The following is a 13,380-nucleotide window of genomic DNA, read 5'->3' on the forward strand; positions in this document are numbered from 1 at the left end:
CAGAGGCTGAAGGAGACTCAATGTGGACTCTGTTTCGCAGGACTCCCCTGATCTATTTCTCTCTCTCTCTCCCTTTGCCTCTCTTCCCCCTCTGTGTGCATGGCCCCGGGGCACTAGCTATCCCAACTTACACCCCTATCCCAAGAGGGAACCACTTCTTGCAGTGGCACGGCGCCAGGTTCGGCGGAGAGGGGCGCGGAGTGCGCCTGACGGGGGGGTGATTAAACTTGGCATGCATTCGTCTTGTTAATTGCACGAAAGCCCTCAGGGGCTTAACGTAAGCCCCCACCTGTCCACTCTCCTGCTGGTCCTTGGGCCTCCCCTGCCTGGATCTGTGCCAGGCCACTGTTGCCCCCCTCCCGCCCAGCTCTGGACCCACGGTCCCCATCATCATATCTGACCCTGCAGCACAGCTGGCTCCATGAGGACGTCGAGAGAGCTAAGTGTTCGGACAGCCCTTTGATTGTAGGATTTTGGTCAATGCCGCCTGAGCAAAGCCAGAATTTTACCCAACACCCCCAACACACCTCTGCATTGCATGACCGCTCAATTTGCCACGTGGTCAGGCTCGGTGCCAGGAGAAGGTACAGAGGGGTGCACAAAAAGTCATAAACACTATGTAGACATCGGGGTATAAGGAAACAACTGGGAGTGCACTGAGGTCCGTCTGGGGGTGCAATGCACCTCTAAGCATCCTCATAGTGCCGGACCTGCATATGGTACACCCCATCTGAAAGAGCTCTTTTTTTCAAGACAGCCCTGCAGGCCGGCCCGGAACCTGAAACACCCGAATGAGAGCCGCTTCACCCCTGCTGTGGAGGGACTTTCTCAACTCCTTAGTTTAAAGAGATGGGGATCGCTCTTGAGTTTCAGCTGTAGTATGTTTCAAAATCTTTTCACAATGATTTCAATCACAGTGGTCTGTCAAGATGTGACTGTGGACCTTTAAATGCTGCATGTGGCGTGCTGAAGAAATATTTCCCACATTATCAGTATTCAGCAATCAGTCACATTGCACACAGCCAAGAAACCAACAAAGAGTGTGAAAAAGGCCGTCTTTCACCCTTTAACCTTTGGCCTGGAGAGGGACCTACAGTGTGCGGTGTATGTGCCTGTCAGCCAGGCTGTCACCTCGCCCTGCCTCTGGCCCCCGTCCCTCCACAATATCATGGGTTGGCTGAGGTTATCTCTACCGGGAGAGGCCATGCGATCAGATTGTGTACAATCCAATTTAATCTGATGCGGCGAGGCGAGGTTTGCCCAGCGCTGTAATGGATGAGCCGGCTGGTTGGCTGCAGTCGGCACAGCTTAGGAGACTGCTGATAGCTCTGTGTGAACCGTGCCCTTGGACCTCTGCGCCGTTCGCCCCCCTCTGCGGACCACGAGGTTTTAAAAAAAAAAAAGGAGTTTGACAGTCTCGCTCTGTTGTTGAGGCTTCGCCAAATAGATGTGGCTGGTTGATTTGCAGGTCGGAGTATGACTCCTCTAAGTGGACGCACAAGGCCCTGATTCACTGCTCCTATTTCGCTTCCAGTCAGAAAAAGTGAGAGGACACTATCAGGAAAGGGAGGGATCCACATGGAGAAAGCAGCATTATCTCTACACTCTCATAACCTTCACATTCCATGTGTAATATAGTATATCTGTACACACTGTGCAATCTACAAGTTCTAATGCACATTCTATATGTGATTTATTATATCTGTATAATGCATTTGTGCGTTTCTGGTGACCTTACACAGGCTGTACATAACATAGTATATCTATACGCATTGTATGTATAATACTTTTTGTAATCTGGCATACCTGCACATTCTATATATCCAGACATATTATATGCTCTGTATATTCTAGTGTTACTAGAATAACATGTATATTTTGTATTCCCCATATATGGGCTACTCTGTGATTATTGTATAAATGTTCAGTAAGTGTTGTGTCAGTTCTTGTGGATCTTGTGCTGTGCTGTGCTCTATCCTGTGTGAAACCAGAACCAGAAATCAGAACCCTGCCTGAACAGGTTTTAAAGATTTTTAAATGCGCCTGCAGGTTGCAAGCCCTGCTGGCTGTGTTTCGCTACGGAACGCTGCACAGAACAGAGGACTGGTCTGTGGTCAGCGGTCAGCTCTGTCACTGATCACGGGGCTGTAGGAAGCCCATTCTATAGAAGAGGCACAACACTTGATCTGGTAATGCACAAGCAGTGCTTCTGCATGTGTATGTGTATTAGACATTGTAAATGCGGTGTTCCAAGGTCTGGCTGGGTCCGGAGATGTTTTGTAACAGTAGTATCTGGGCCAGCAACTGGGTAGATTGGGCAGCCGTGTAGCAGGGTGGTAACAATCAAGTTCCATTCTCTCTTAGGGCACTGTTACCCTTGGGCAAGGTACTTAACCCAGAATTGCCACAGTAAATATCCAACTGTATAAATATGGATAACATGTACAAACATTAACTTGTTTAGTTGCTATGGATGAGAGCATCTGCTCAATGACAGCAATGCAAAGTAATGTAGAGACACCCCTCTGAGCAATTCAATGGCGATCACATGTAAATTTATCTTCTGTAACTGCATAAAGGAAAACCACACGTTGCACCTGTTGAACCCTTTGCTACATGCTCGGGTTCCCATAGCCAGCTGTATAACCAAACCTTCCTGTCTGTACAATGAACATCAGGTCCATCTCTTTGCCTGTACAGAGGATCAATGCTATTTACCAACAAGGTCGAGGAGCAAACCCTTGCCATTTTCCCGGAGGTAGAAGCAGGAACTTTGACGGATGGGGGAAACAATGAGTTACTGTCCACCACTGCGCGGGAAGGGCGTGGGGATGAAGCAAGGGGTGCCCGGAATCATCGCTGCACCGGAGGGCATCCTAATGAATCAGCCGGGCTTGTGGCTGGCAGCACCTCGCTCTGCAACGTCACTACACTGGAGCCCGTGGATGCGGTCCAACCAGATTACCTGTAATGTCATTAGTCACGATACTAGGAGAGGCTGAGAAAACTGTGAGCTCACTGCTTCTCACGAAGAGGTACAAGAGACTACGTGTATGTTTTAGGATGTACTGATCCTGCTGTACCTGATGTCTGCCCTGGAAGTGGTGCGAGAGTCCAGCGTTCCGCCACCATTATGTCTGTCCACCTCACCTGGCTAAAAAGTATTACCTGACTGAACGCAGTCCTGAGTGCATGTTTACGTGTGTGAGTGTGTATGTGTGTGTGTGTGAAGGGAACCTATGCACTCAGTTGCCCCAGGATCTCTCAGCCTCTAGTGAGCCCCTTTCCCCACAGCTTTGAAAAGGAAGCCAGCGTGGACAAGCCCAGGCTTGCAGTGAACATGCCCCTGGCTTACTGCTACAGCAGCAGCTGCGCTGATCCTTCCTAATGTGTGAGCAGCCCTGTTTGCTAGTGATTATGCTCCAATTTCCTCATCTACCTGTCAGACAGAAACACCTACAGTGTCCAGTTGGATTTTCTGCCAGCTGACCCCTTGCAAAGACTTCTGGGAAGCCTGGGTCCTGCTTCAGCAGGAACAGAGAGACTGCTCTGGGGGCCTTCTCAGAAAAGTGGGACAACTGATGAGTTGCCACCTTCTTGAAAGTGATGACACTAGAGAGAGTAAAAACTAGAGAGAGACAGATAGATAGAGACCGATAAGAGAGAGCTGGGGCAGCAGGAACAATGAGTCACATTTCGACTGGGAAAATATTTATGAAAAGATAAAGAGATGTCTTCTTTGAATCCACAAGAGAACAACACGCCTTCAGTCAAGTGAGCACGGCCGGTGTTCGCCGCTGCAGTTCGCCCGCTCTCTACCTCGCTTTTCCAGCCCGTGTCTCCTCCTCCTCCAGGAGTGATGACATCATGGGAAAATGCTTTGCGTAGGTAAACAAAGCGTGAAGCGGTGCGTGGAGAGGATGCAGCGCGAGTAAGATGACCGATGTCTTTATCTGAGTGCAGCGTCAGAGAAAGAGAGGGGGGGAGAGGGGCGAAGGTCTCCGGAGAAAAATCACATGTGCTCACAGCGCCACAGAGGAGAGCCAGAGCTCAGTCTGCTTACAGCTTGCATTGCGTTTCTCTGCAACAAGGTCGTGTACGTTGCTGCAGGCTGCACCCCCTGCCAAGTGTTGTACCATTTGACGCTGCCTCATGGTAATTTATATTCCAATATTTTGCAGGGATAGGAACATCATACTCCTGCATACAGTTGCTAATGGATTCCTGCATACAGTTGTCAACAGGGAGCGTGTATGAGCACGTTGAGGCCAGTACACAGCAGTAGGGTATGATCATGCTAATGCATATTGCACAATTCTTGAAAATCCAAAGTGACACTGAACCATTTGATGAGTGGGCAGATGCAGTGTTGGAGGTTTTGGGGGTGACAGCAGACATGAGTTTTGAAATTGAGTAATCGTGTGGCGTGCCACTGTTTTGATTTAGCGCCCGTTCTGGACACTGATGGTGCCACCCACCGGTCACTGTTGTTGCTGGGTAAGATTATAAAGCACTTACCATAACTCCAGGACAAATGAAGTCATCAACTATTTCGATCACCCTGCCCGGCTATTCCTTTCCGCTTACTGACGTTCCTGTGTACACTGTGGGAGCTTTTGGCAAATTGATTAAATCAGCCCACATGCTCTTGTGTTTTTGGGTTGCTGCTTGCATCTTTTGCCCTGGATCTTTGTTCCAAGCCTTTATTTCACCGCTATTTGCTGGGTTCTACAGAAAACGCTGACAGCGCTACAGGTGGCAGTATAGCATAGTGGTTAAGGAGCAGGACCTATGACCAAAAGTTTGCTGGTTCAATTTTCCGCTGGAGCACTGTTGTTGTACCCTTGGGCAAGGTACTTAACCCACAATCGCTTCAGTAAATATTCAACTGTATGAATGGATAATATTGTTAAAAAAAAAGTCAAACCTATGTAAGTCGCTCTGGATAAGAGCATCTGCTGAATGACAATAATGTAAGGTAAATGTCTGTTTTTATGTTGGTACTTAACATTGTTGAGAGGCTGGTTTTCATGGGCTGCTGGTAATCTCTCACTGCCCATGTAACTGAATGCTGCACAGATATCAGCCAAAATTTCAAGGTCACTAGCTGTCTCGTTCCAGTTTGTAAGGCACTCAAAAGAGCACTTATCATCACTTGTAGGACTTAGTCTGCTACATTATCTAATGTCTTAATCAGAGGCACATTTTCAGCATGCATTCATCAAATTTAACTGAGAAATTTGGACAGGAAAATCTCATGCAAGGATAAAACTGATGACTAAACATTTAAGGACAATTAAACAAGTCTGTCCTAAAATCCTTACAGCATCAGAAAGCAGTCCAATTGTACAGGTTCAAGGTTGAATGAAACATGAACAAAACAACAACAACAGCAACAACAATAATAATAATAATAAAAATAATAATAATAAACAGAGGAGCAATGAAAGGCATGTAGTCCTCGTGCCGACTGACCTGTGTACAGCTTTGGATAATGATCTATAGAGGTTAACACCTGTCAAAACTGTATATATATCTTTTCACATCTACTGCGCTCCTGCATTGTCTAAGATAATATTTCACACACCAGTGCACAGAGTGACCTGTGTCACAGCTGCTTGAAATAGAAGAGGGTAGAAAATACACACATGAAGCACGAGTTCACTGTTATATGTTATTAATAATGCTCTGCAATATAGAATTGTCACCTCGATAGCTTGGAGACCTTGGCATTTCAGGCGATCAACTAATTAGGCTCTGTAAAGGTTTCGATATTGCGAGCTAGAACAACAGAAATTAAGTTTGTTTTAAATAAAGAGGATAAAAACAAAAGGACAAAAATCGCTGGAGGAATAACTGTAAATATATTAAAAGAGAAACAGCCGACCGCAACACTTATTCAGGACATGAATGAATTCGGTAGGCTACTGCTAATGAAACCCATTTGTTGGCATAATATCTGAGAATCACACCAAGACACGCCTGGACAGTCCTTAGCAAACGATGAATTCACTCGCTGATCACGTTCATTACAATCCCGATGGCTTCTTCAAATTTTACGTAAAATTTATGAATCTACGTAATGAATTTACATCAACAATAACGCAAATGAAATGACATCTTCCTGTTGTTAAACTGTGCAATAATTTTACATTTAATAATTGATGTTTTAGGCTAATACGTACTGCCATTTGTCTACTATTTTAAACATCAAATGTATGAATTCTATTTTGAAAACACTATCAGATATGATACGTTCAGATATTACAAATGATTAACAATGAATCAATAAATCACGTTAATTTGTACGCCTTCTAATGTTTTACATTATTTTCTCCCAACAGAATCGCGGTGGCCAAAATAAACAAACACAAAGAACTCCATCTCCTAGAATGCAGCGCGGCGCATGATGTTTCCAACAGCTGACAGACGGTAAAAGCCGATGTGAAAGCTGCCAGTGAGGGAGAGCGGGGAGTCTCACAGCGGAACAAGCAAGCAAACGCGACCCTGTCAAACCTCTCCAGGAGGAGTTTAGCTGCTCGAGAGCGAGATATTTTGGTTAACCATCCCTATATTTACAGTTTTATTTGTTTTTAGGTAATACAAGTCGCAGGGGAATCATAATTATTTTATTGCATATTTGGTGCATTTGTCTATTTTAGCATTTATAGTTGAAACCTACCCCCCTCAAGCCGTGCCCAATGCCGAGGAATGGATAGTGTGTCTGGCAAAGGTGGAAAGATGGTCGAAAGTGATGAACAGTCGGAGAGAGCTAGTGGCGGTGGCGCAGCGATGGCCGCGCTACACCAATGCGAACTCATCCAGAACATGATCGAAATCTCCATCTCCAGTTTGCAAGGGCTCCGGACCAAATGCGCCGCGTCCAACGATCTCACCCAGCAAGAGATACGCACTTTAGAGGTAATTAATAAATAAAAATAATAGCAAATTCAAACCCAAATTACTTGCAGTGTCATGAATGTACCGCTTTTCCTATGGGCTGCATCTTTCCTTGCTTGGGGGCTATCGCCTTCTCGTCTTCCTTTTTTTGCACTATGCACTGCAGTTGTTTATTGTACTGCACATAGCTGGTGTGCAACGAACTGTCAGCAATGTAAGATATCTACAAAAATAAATGCATAAACGAGATTTGCGGACCACCTGCCTCTATATTATCGATACAGCCAGACACTGTAACAGATCGACCAGGGTATTATTTGACCTCCCTATAGGTGAAATAATATTTGGTTAGAACCCCTTAATATGATACAGCATTAGTCAGCATACTAGCCTATTAAAATTAGCTATATTGTGATGCGCCCCTACACCCCCTCCCCCTGTTACCGAAGGCTGTGTTTTTAACGGTGGTTGCCCCATATTTGTAATGATTTGTGGTCTTGCGTCATATCTGTACATCCGTATGCAGCGACATATTTAAGGAAAATGTCGAATTTACTCCGTTTATTGCATCACACTCCGTTCTTTCTGATGGAAAATGTAAAAATGTCATAACCTCCTGACGATGAAGGCCCAAGCCTCAATACTGAGATGCACGCTGCCTGTAATGCATCGTATGCACCTGTAACGGTAACTTATCCAGATATATTGTAGTCATACATTGGAGATGAAGTGAAGGAGTGTGAAAACCCAGTGGTAAGTAGCTACCTTTGCGTCATCCCCAATGTATGACTACGTTATATCTATATATTAAATTGCACCGTCTCCGCCTAGGTGATAGCGCTATAGGAAATTGTATTGTGCAAATTAATGAATGTGTTCCCGCTGCTAAAGACGGAGATTGGTATATTCTCCCTCGGTAACGCCCAGTAATAATGGTACTATTAATAATTATCGATACTGGCTGTATCGATAATTATTAATAGTATGGTAATAATGGATTTAAATTAAATGGTCTGTCAACCAATACAAACAAAAAGCAATTGATAATACTTTATGTAGAGTTCTATGTAACACTACTAAATTTGTTGGATAAGCAGGCACACGATTTCGTATTATACGTTTGTCATTTGTGTCTTCGTTTTGAAGTGAATGTTGCTTTAATTTCATTATACAATCGGTGAATTAGGTAGCTGCATAGTGCACCCTTCCAGATCACCAGTGTAATAAATCCCAGTGAACCCCTACCTCATTCTGTCTTAGTCAAGTGTTGTCCAACCCTGAGAATTACAGCATTGCTTGAGCTGCTGATTTGGTCTGTCTAAAATGCTGCTCTGATAGCACATAAAGCACCTGTAAAATGTAATACATGATACTCTATATATCCAAGCTGTCTGCATTGTTAACAGCAGTATTATACACATATTTTATCAATGTTAATTATGTTTGTTTCTGAGGATTATGGCCTGCGTTGGTCTTTCTCTCCAAGCAGTTTTGGTCTTATATTGCAGTTGTGAGGAGGTCATGGGAGGTATCTGGAAGAAAGTAGTTGTCATGTTTACGTTACAGAAACAAAAATAAATACGTTCAATAATGGCATCAACCTCCTTCACCCCACCCTGCCCGAGTTCCCCAATGTGCGAAATGGCTCTGTTGAAAACTGCACTTTGAAGCAGTGCGTCAGAGCTTTGCTTGTAGGTGCTACATGGGCGTGTGAGCGCCCTGGTGAATTTAGGCAATGATGGGCCTCAGCACAGTGCTGTAGTCTGGAGGGACCCACCCAATGACTGTCATGGGTCGTCTGAGGATACACATCCCACATTGTTGATGCCTGTGATGGAGGCCTATTCAAATGGGGCTGTAGCTTCACGTGTATGTGATCTGAAGGCATATCAGAGGCAGGAGTGACTGTTGCAGGGCTGCAGTGTACCTGATTTGGCTATTCTCTTGGAAAATAGTCTGTCACAGGTGTTTCCTTGTTGTCACTATCTGATGTTCATCTGGTAATAGCGGTTTTTATTGAGTCACAAGGAACACAAGAATGAATGATTTTTAGAAGTAATTTTCTGTGTAGCGTATACTTTTGCCTTTTCATCATATTAAAAAAAAAAGCATTCTTATTAAGGACTTACGAGGCCCAGTTGTTTTAAACATGATGTTGTGCTGTTACCCTGTTAAATGAATCCTCTTCTGCTGTAATGTTGCTTTGCTGCACTGATGTGGAGATGAGTTCTGAAAGTTCAGATAAATTGCAAAGCCCCTCCAATTAATCCCTGTAATGTCAGATTAAATTCGAAAACAGGTTTAGCAGTTTAATACCTGGAATAATTGAAACAGCAGTGGAATCCACACACATTTTTGTGTTGGGAGGACACGGTAATCCTGCCTTCAGAAATCATAAAAAATTGTGAGAATAAGAAACAGGAGAAGCCTTGGTTCGAAGGAGCGCCTTGGGAATTGCTGTTCTGTTTCACAGTGTTCTTTGCAAAGACGGTGGGGACGTTGACCATTTTTTAAGATGAGTTCTGGGGCCTGCTCTCTGTAGCACTTTTCCCACAGAGACATCTCTGAGGCAGAGGCCACTTCTCGACGGAGGGCTTGACACGTCACTCAGTCCGTCAAACCTCAGGCTTGCCCTAAGAAGAGGGAAGTGGGCCGAAGAATGGAAGGGTGATGAGAGGAGGATGTGTGAAGGAGCTCGTTTTGGGAAGAGGGTATCCCTCGGTGGAAAGGTGCAGCACGCGGGCCCCCTTCGACCCCAAGCCACCGCCACCATAACGGTCAATGTCACTTCTGCTTCGTGCTCATTCAGGAAGTATGTCCCCCTACCTGCATTCCAGAGCCCACTCTTCAGGGACCGTCCTGCTTTCAGAAACAGGAAACCAAGGGACGGTCTTCGAGAGAACCTGCAATGTCAGCTTCCTCTTTGTGGCAGTTCAAATTCAAAATAATGGAGGAGTTCCTTCTCTCCCTGCCCACAACGAACACTCGCACCGATTGGTCCAGGCACCCCCCCGTGTCATGTGTCTGAGCCAATTGTAGTCAAGCAGAAAGGCACTTTGCCCATTGATTAAAATGGGTAAGGTTCCTCAGAACTGTAGCAGCGCAGCGTCTCCTTTCAATGTGAATGTTGTAGGGATGAGCCGTGCCTGGCAGCACATGTGAGGAAAGCATGCGGTTGCACTGAAAAGAGGAAGGTTAGGGTGAAGAGGGGTTTATTCAATCTTTGATGAACACATAACTGAAAGACAGAAATGGCATTTTTCCATTCCACCTGCAGGCCTCATCAGTGGCGCTGACTATGCTTTAATTAGTTTTGTACAACTGAGGGGAAAGTGTCAACTGAAATTACAAACAAATGGCTTAAATGCCTTTTTTTAATTCCCCTGATGAACAACAGGGCTGAATGGCGATGGGCTATGGCAGCTGTCACATTTGCGGTGCTCGCTGCTTTTTAAATTGGCCAATTCTCGCCGAGACCCGCACTTCAGCACAATCAAGAGAGGCTTGAACCTGCATTAGTTTCTCACAGAAAGCCTTTTATTATGCCACTTCATGTTTTACAGTGCGCGCGGCGGCCGGAGATAATGGTGCACTTGCTCTCCAAGTGAAGTACTGCAAGGTGGTGCTTCAATTTTCACACGTTAATCCTGATCTAGTGGGAACGTTGGCCCTACCATCTCGCCTTTGTCTCTGCGTAAAAGTGAGCGCCGCTGCGGGCCTGTCCTCCCTGGCTCCTGTGTTGGGGGTCTGATTGGGAGAAGGGGATGTTTTGGGGGGGGGGGGGGGGGCACATGCACATTGATTCAGAGTGTGTAAACACAGATGTTCAACTTTTAACACTAAAAATTCTGTCTCTGCTGCTGAAGTTAAAAGTGTTTTGCGGTCTTATTAATATTCATGAAGGGGCATGGCCAAAGAGGGGACATCCAATAGCTATCACACCAGCAGTGGAGAGCACTGGAACCTCTTGTTATAAGTGTTATTAAGTTATGGTTAAGACCAGTCCGCCGCATCCGCTTACTGGAGCCAAACCATAAATAAGCAGCTCAGTTTATTTCCATTGGCTGCGTTGCCTTCGGTTTGGCAGCAATATGTAGATTGATCCCAGTCTGTCTTAACCATAACTTAATAACCCTGCTTATTACCAGCTTGAACCTCACAGCCACAGAAGTACAGCAGCCTGGCTATAGTGTGTAGTCTATCCATTTTAGAGGTCCTTTGAAATATATACATCCAAAACAGAGAAAATGCTCATCTTTGAGAGCTGAAGGCTTTTTTGTCTTTGTCTGTAGGAGTCAAAGCTAGTTTTGTTTGTCCATTACTTAAATGTACACCAGAGAAATCTGATACATTACCTAGGTCTACAGGGCCTACACAAATGGATACGCGCGAGAGCAGTGCACTTTGACATGAGGTCTTCGTGTGTGTAGATGTGAACTTTCACCCAGTGAATAATTTTATAGCCGTTTGCTGCTGAAAAGTCAGTTTTGTTGGAGAAAGTACGCATTGATTCTGCAAATTCATTCTGTTGGCATTCATTTCAGAGCTCTCCTATAAGGGTAACCTTGTTTGTTGATTTGGGAACAAAAATTCATTGCAGTAACAACGGAGGGTGCGCATGTGATTTGTCCTTGTCTCGGACTGTCTTTGTCTATTTACAGAAGGGCCCCTCTAATTAATATCTAATTTTCAGGCATTCCCTCCTTGTTTGCAAGGATTTTCTTCATGGCTTAAACAATTGCGCAGAAGAACACAACAGCGAAATTGCACTCGAGACAGAGGACGGCGTAAAAGGCGCAGTGTGACCCAGTTTGCTTTGTTGCGCCCGTGTTTGTTAATGTGTCACCAAAATCGGTGGCAGGAAAAAGCGCGGCGCGGGCAGCTCCCCCTTCGCTTTCGGAACGTCTCCCCTCGTCCAGGGGGGCCGCCGTGCCGCGAGGGCCGTCGGACGGGAACGGTGTTCCGCGGGAGGAAAACGCATCATTATCTGCCCTTCTTCTCGGGGCGCTGGAAAAGAGATTGCTGTGTGCGCTCGCCGTGTGCTATTGTGGCTGCGTCTATATTTAGACGTCTTTCCTCCTACGCATTCTCAGGGTTGGTTGTTAAATAAGAAAATCAAATGACGTGCAACGTGAGGGAGAGGGAGAGGGGGAGAGAGAGGAAAGGCAGAGGGGAAGGCAGCGAGGAAAGGCGAGAAGAGAGAGGGGAGGGGAAACCGAAAGAGAACCCAGTAGGGCTGTTTCTTAGTACATGTAAACAGATGTGGTCGTCGGAGGGCTGGGAAGCGATCGGGGCAGCCATCGGTGGACCAAAATAACATAAAATGAACAAAAGCAGCAAACCTCCCCCTTCTCTCCCCTCTCCTTTTCCCGTCTTTTGTTTAGCCTGTTGAGTATGCAGGTCCAGTTAAGTTGCACGGGGGGGGTTGGGTTACGGAGACGTACCTGAGACTGCTTTCTGGGTTGTGTCTTTATGGATATTGGAGATGAGTTGCGCCGTGCCTTATAATTACGAGATCCCATTAGCGTTGTGGGAAAGGGACAAAGGAGAGCCGCGTCAAGGCCCCCGGTATTGTGTTCTCCAGGTGTCAGATTGAACCAACGGTGACCTGGAGGATAATTGTGTGAAGGCACAGCCTGTTGCGCGCCATGCGCTTGGCAGGTTACTTGGTTGTGTTGCATAGCAGTGTGTTGTGTAAGCTTTGTTTTCCCCTGTTAAATCAGGGATGCATCAGTTGTGACTTGCACCGAAGTTGCAGTGGAACCATCTTGAGGGGAACCCAGAGAGGGACCCCGAAACGCATGACCACATTTGAAACGTGAAAGCCCACAGCAAGCACGTACCCTTGGGTTTCAGCGTGATAATAGCCTCCGTCTAAAAAAAAAAAAAGGATAAAATGCATAAAGTCTGTCCTTAAAGCTAAAACAAAAGGTGCCCAGTGTTTTCTCTTTAGCCCTGTACTATTGAATGTGTGTCACTTTCGTCTGAATACCGCTGCTCCTGGAGGTGTTCACAATTGTTGAGAAACGCCAAAAAACCTGAAACAGGGGCTAAATGTCATGCGGGGGGAGGGGTGGGGTGGGGTGGGGGGGGCTGATGGTGCAGGCCGGGAAAAAAAAAATGTACTTGGCACACCGTGCCTGTCATTTGGATAAAAATGGGCCGAACGCGGGAGGAAAAACAGGTAGATGAAAACACCTGTTTTTTTTTTGTACAACCTAATGTGGATTATTGGGATTACTGCGTGTGGGAGATCACCCTGAATGCTCTGCCGGCTCTGGGAGGAGCCGGCTCGTCCGGTCTGGGCGGTCGTGTTTACAGCGGGCCCCGTAGCTGCGCGCCGCGGCTGCTCTACCCGCTCTCCCGAAGAGGCCTCCCGCCCTCCTCGCCTCCGTCTCGCGTGTTCGCTCTGCGGTGCGCGACGCCTCCGCGCCTCTCTGCCTCGGGTTGAAACGCTGGCGCCTGTGGCGTTGCGGCCGC

The 13,380-nt window shown here is 46.2% G+C and overlaps 1 protein-coding gene across 3 annotated transcripts in view; it reads left to right on the top strand.

Moving 5' to 3' along the window:
* The first annotated feature begins 6,474 nt into the window (after nucleotides 1-6,474).
* The window catches only part of LOC118775423 (kinase suppressor of Ras 1-like), a 40,589-nt gene continuing 33,683 nt past the window's right edge, over nucleotides 6,475-13,380 (top strand). For all 3 annotated transcript variants that reach the window (XM_036525332.1, XM_036525333.1, XM_036525335.1), the window contains exon 1: nucleotides 6,475-6,921. In XM_036525332.1, the coding sequence (XP_036381225.1) occupies nucleotides 6,712-6,921 (210 nt within the window). In that variant the 5' untranslated portion in view covers nucleotides 6,475-6,711. The remainder of the gene's footprint in view (nucleotides 6,922-13,380) is intronic.

The sequence above is a fragment of the Megalops cyprinoides genome, chromosome 3 (genome assembly GCF_013368585.1).
Source record: "Megalops cyprinoides isolate fMegCyp1 chromosome 3, fMegCyp1.pri, whole genome shotgun sequence".
In the NCBI taxonomy this organism is placed as follows: Eukaryota; Metazoa; Chordata; class Actinopteri; order Elopiformes; family Megalopidae; genus Megalops; species Megalops cyprinoides.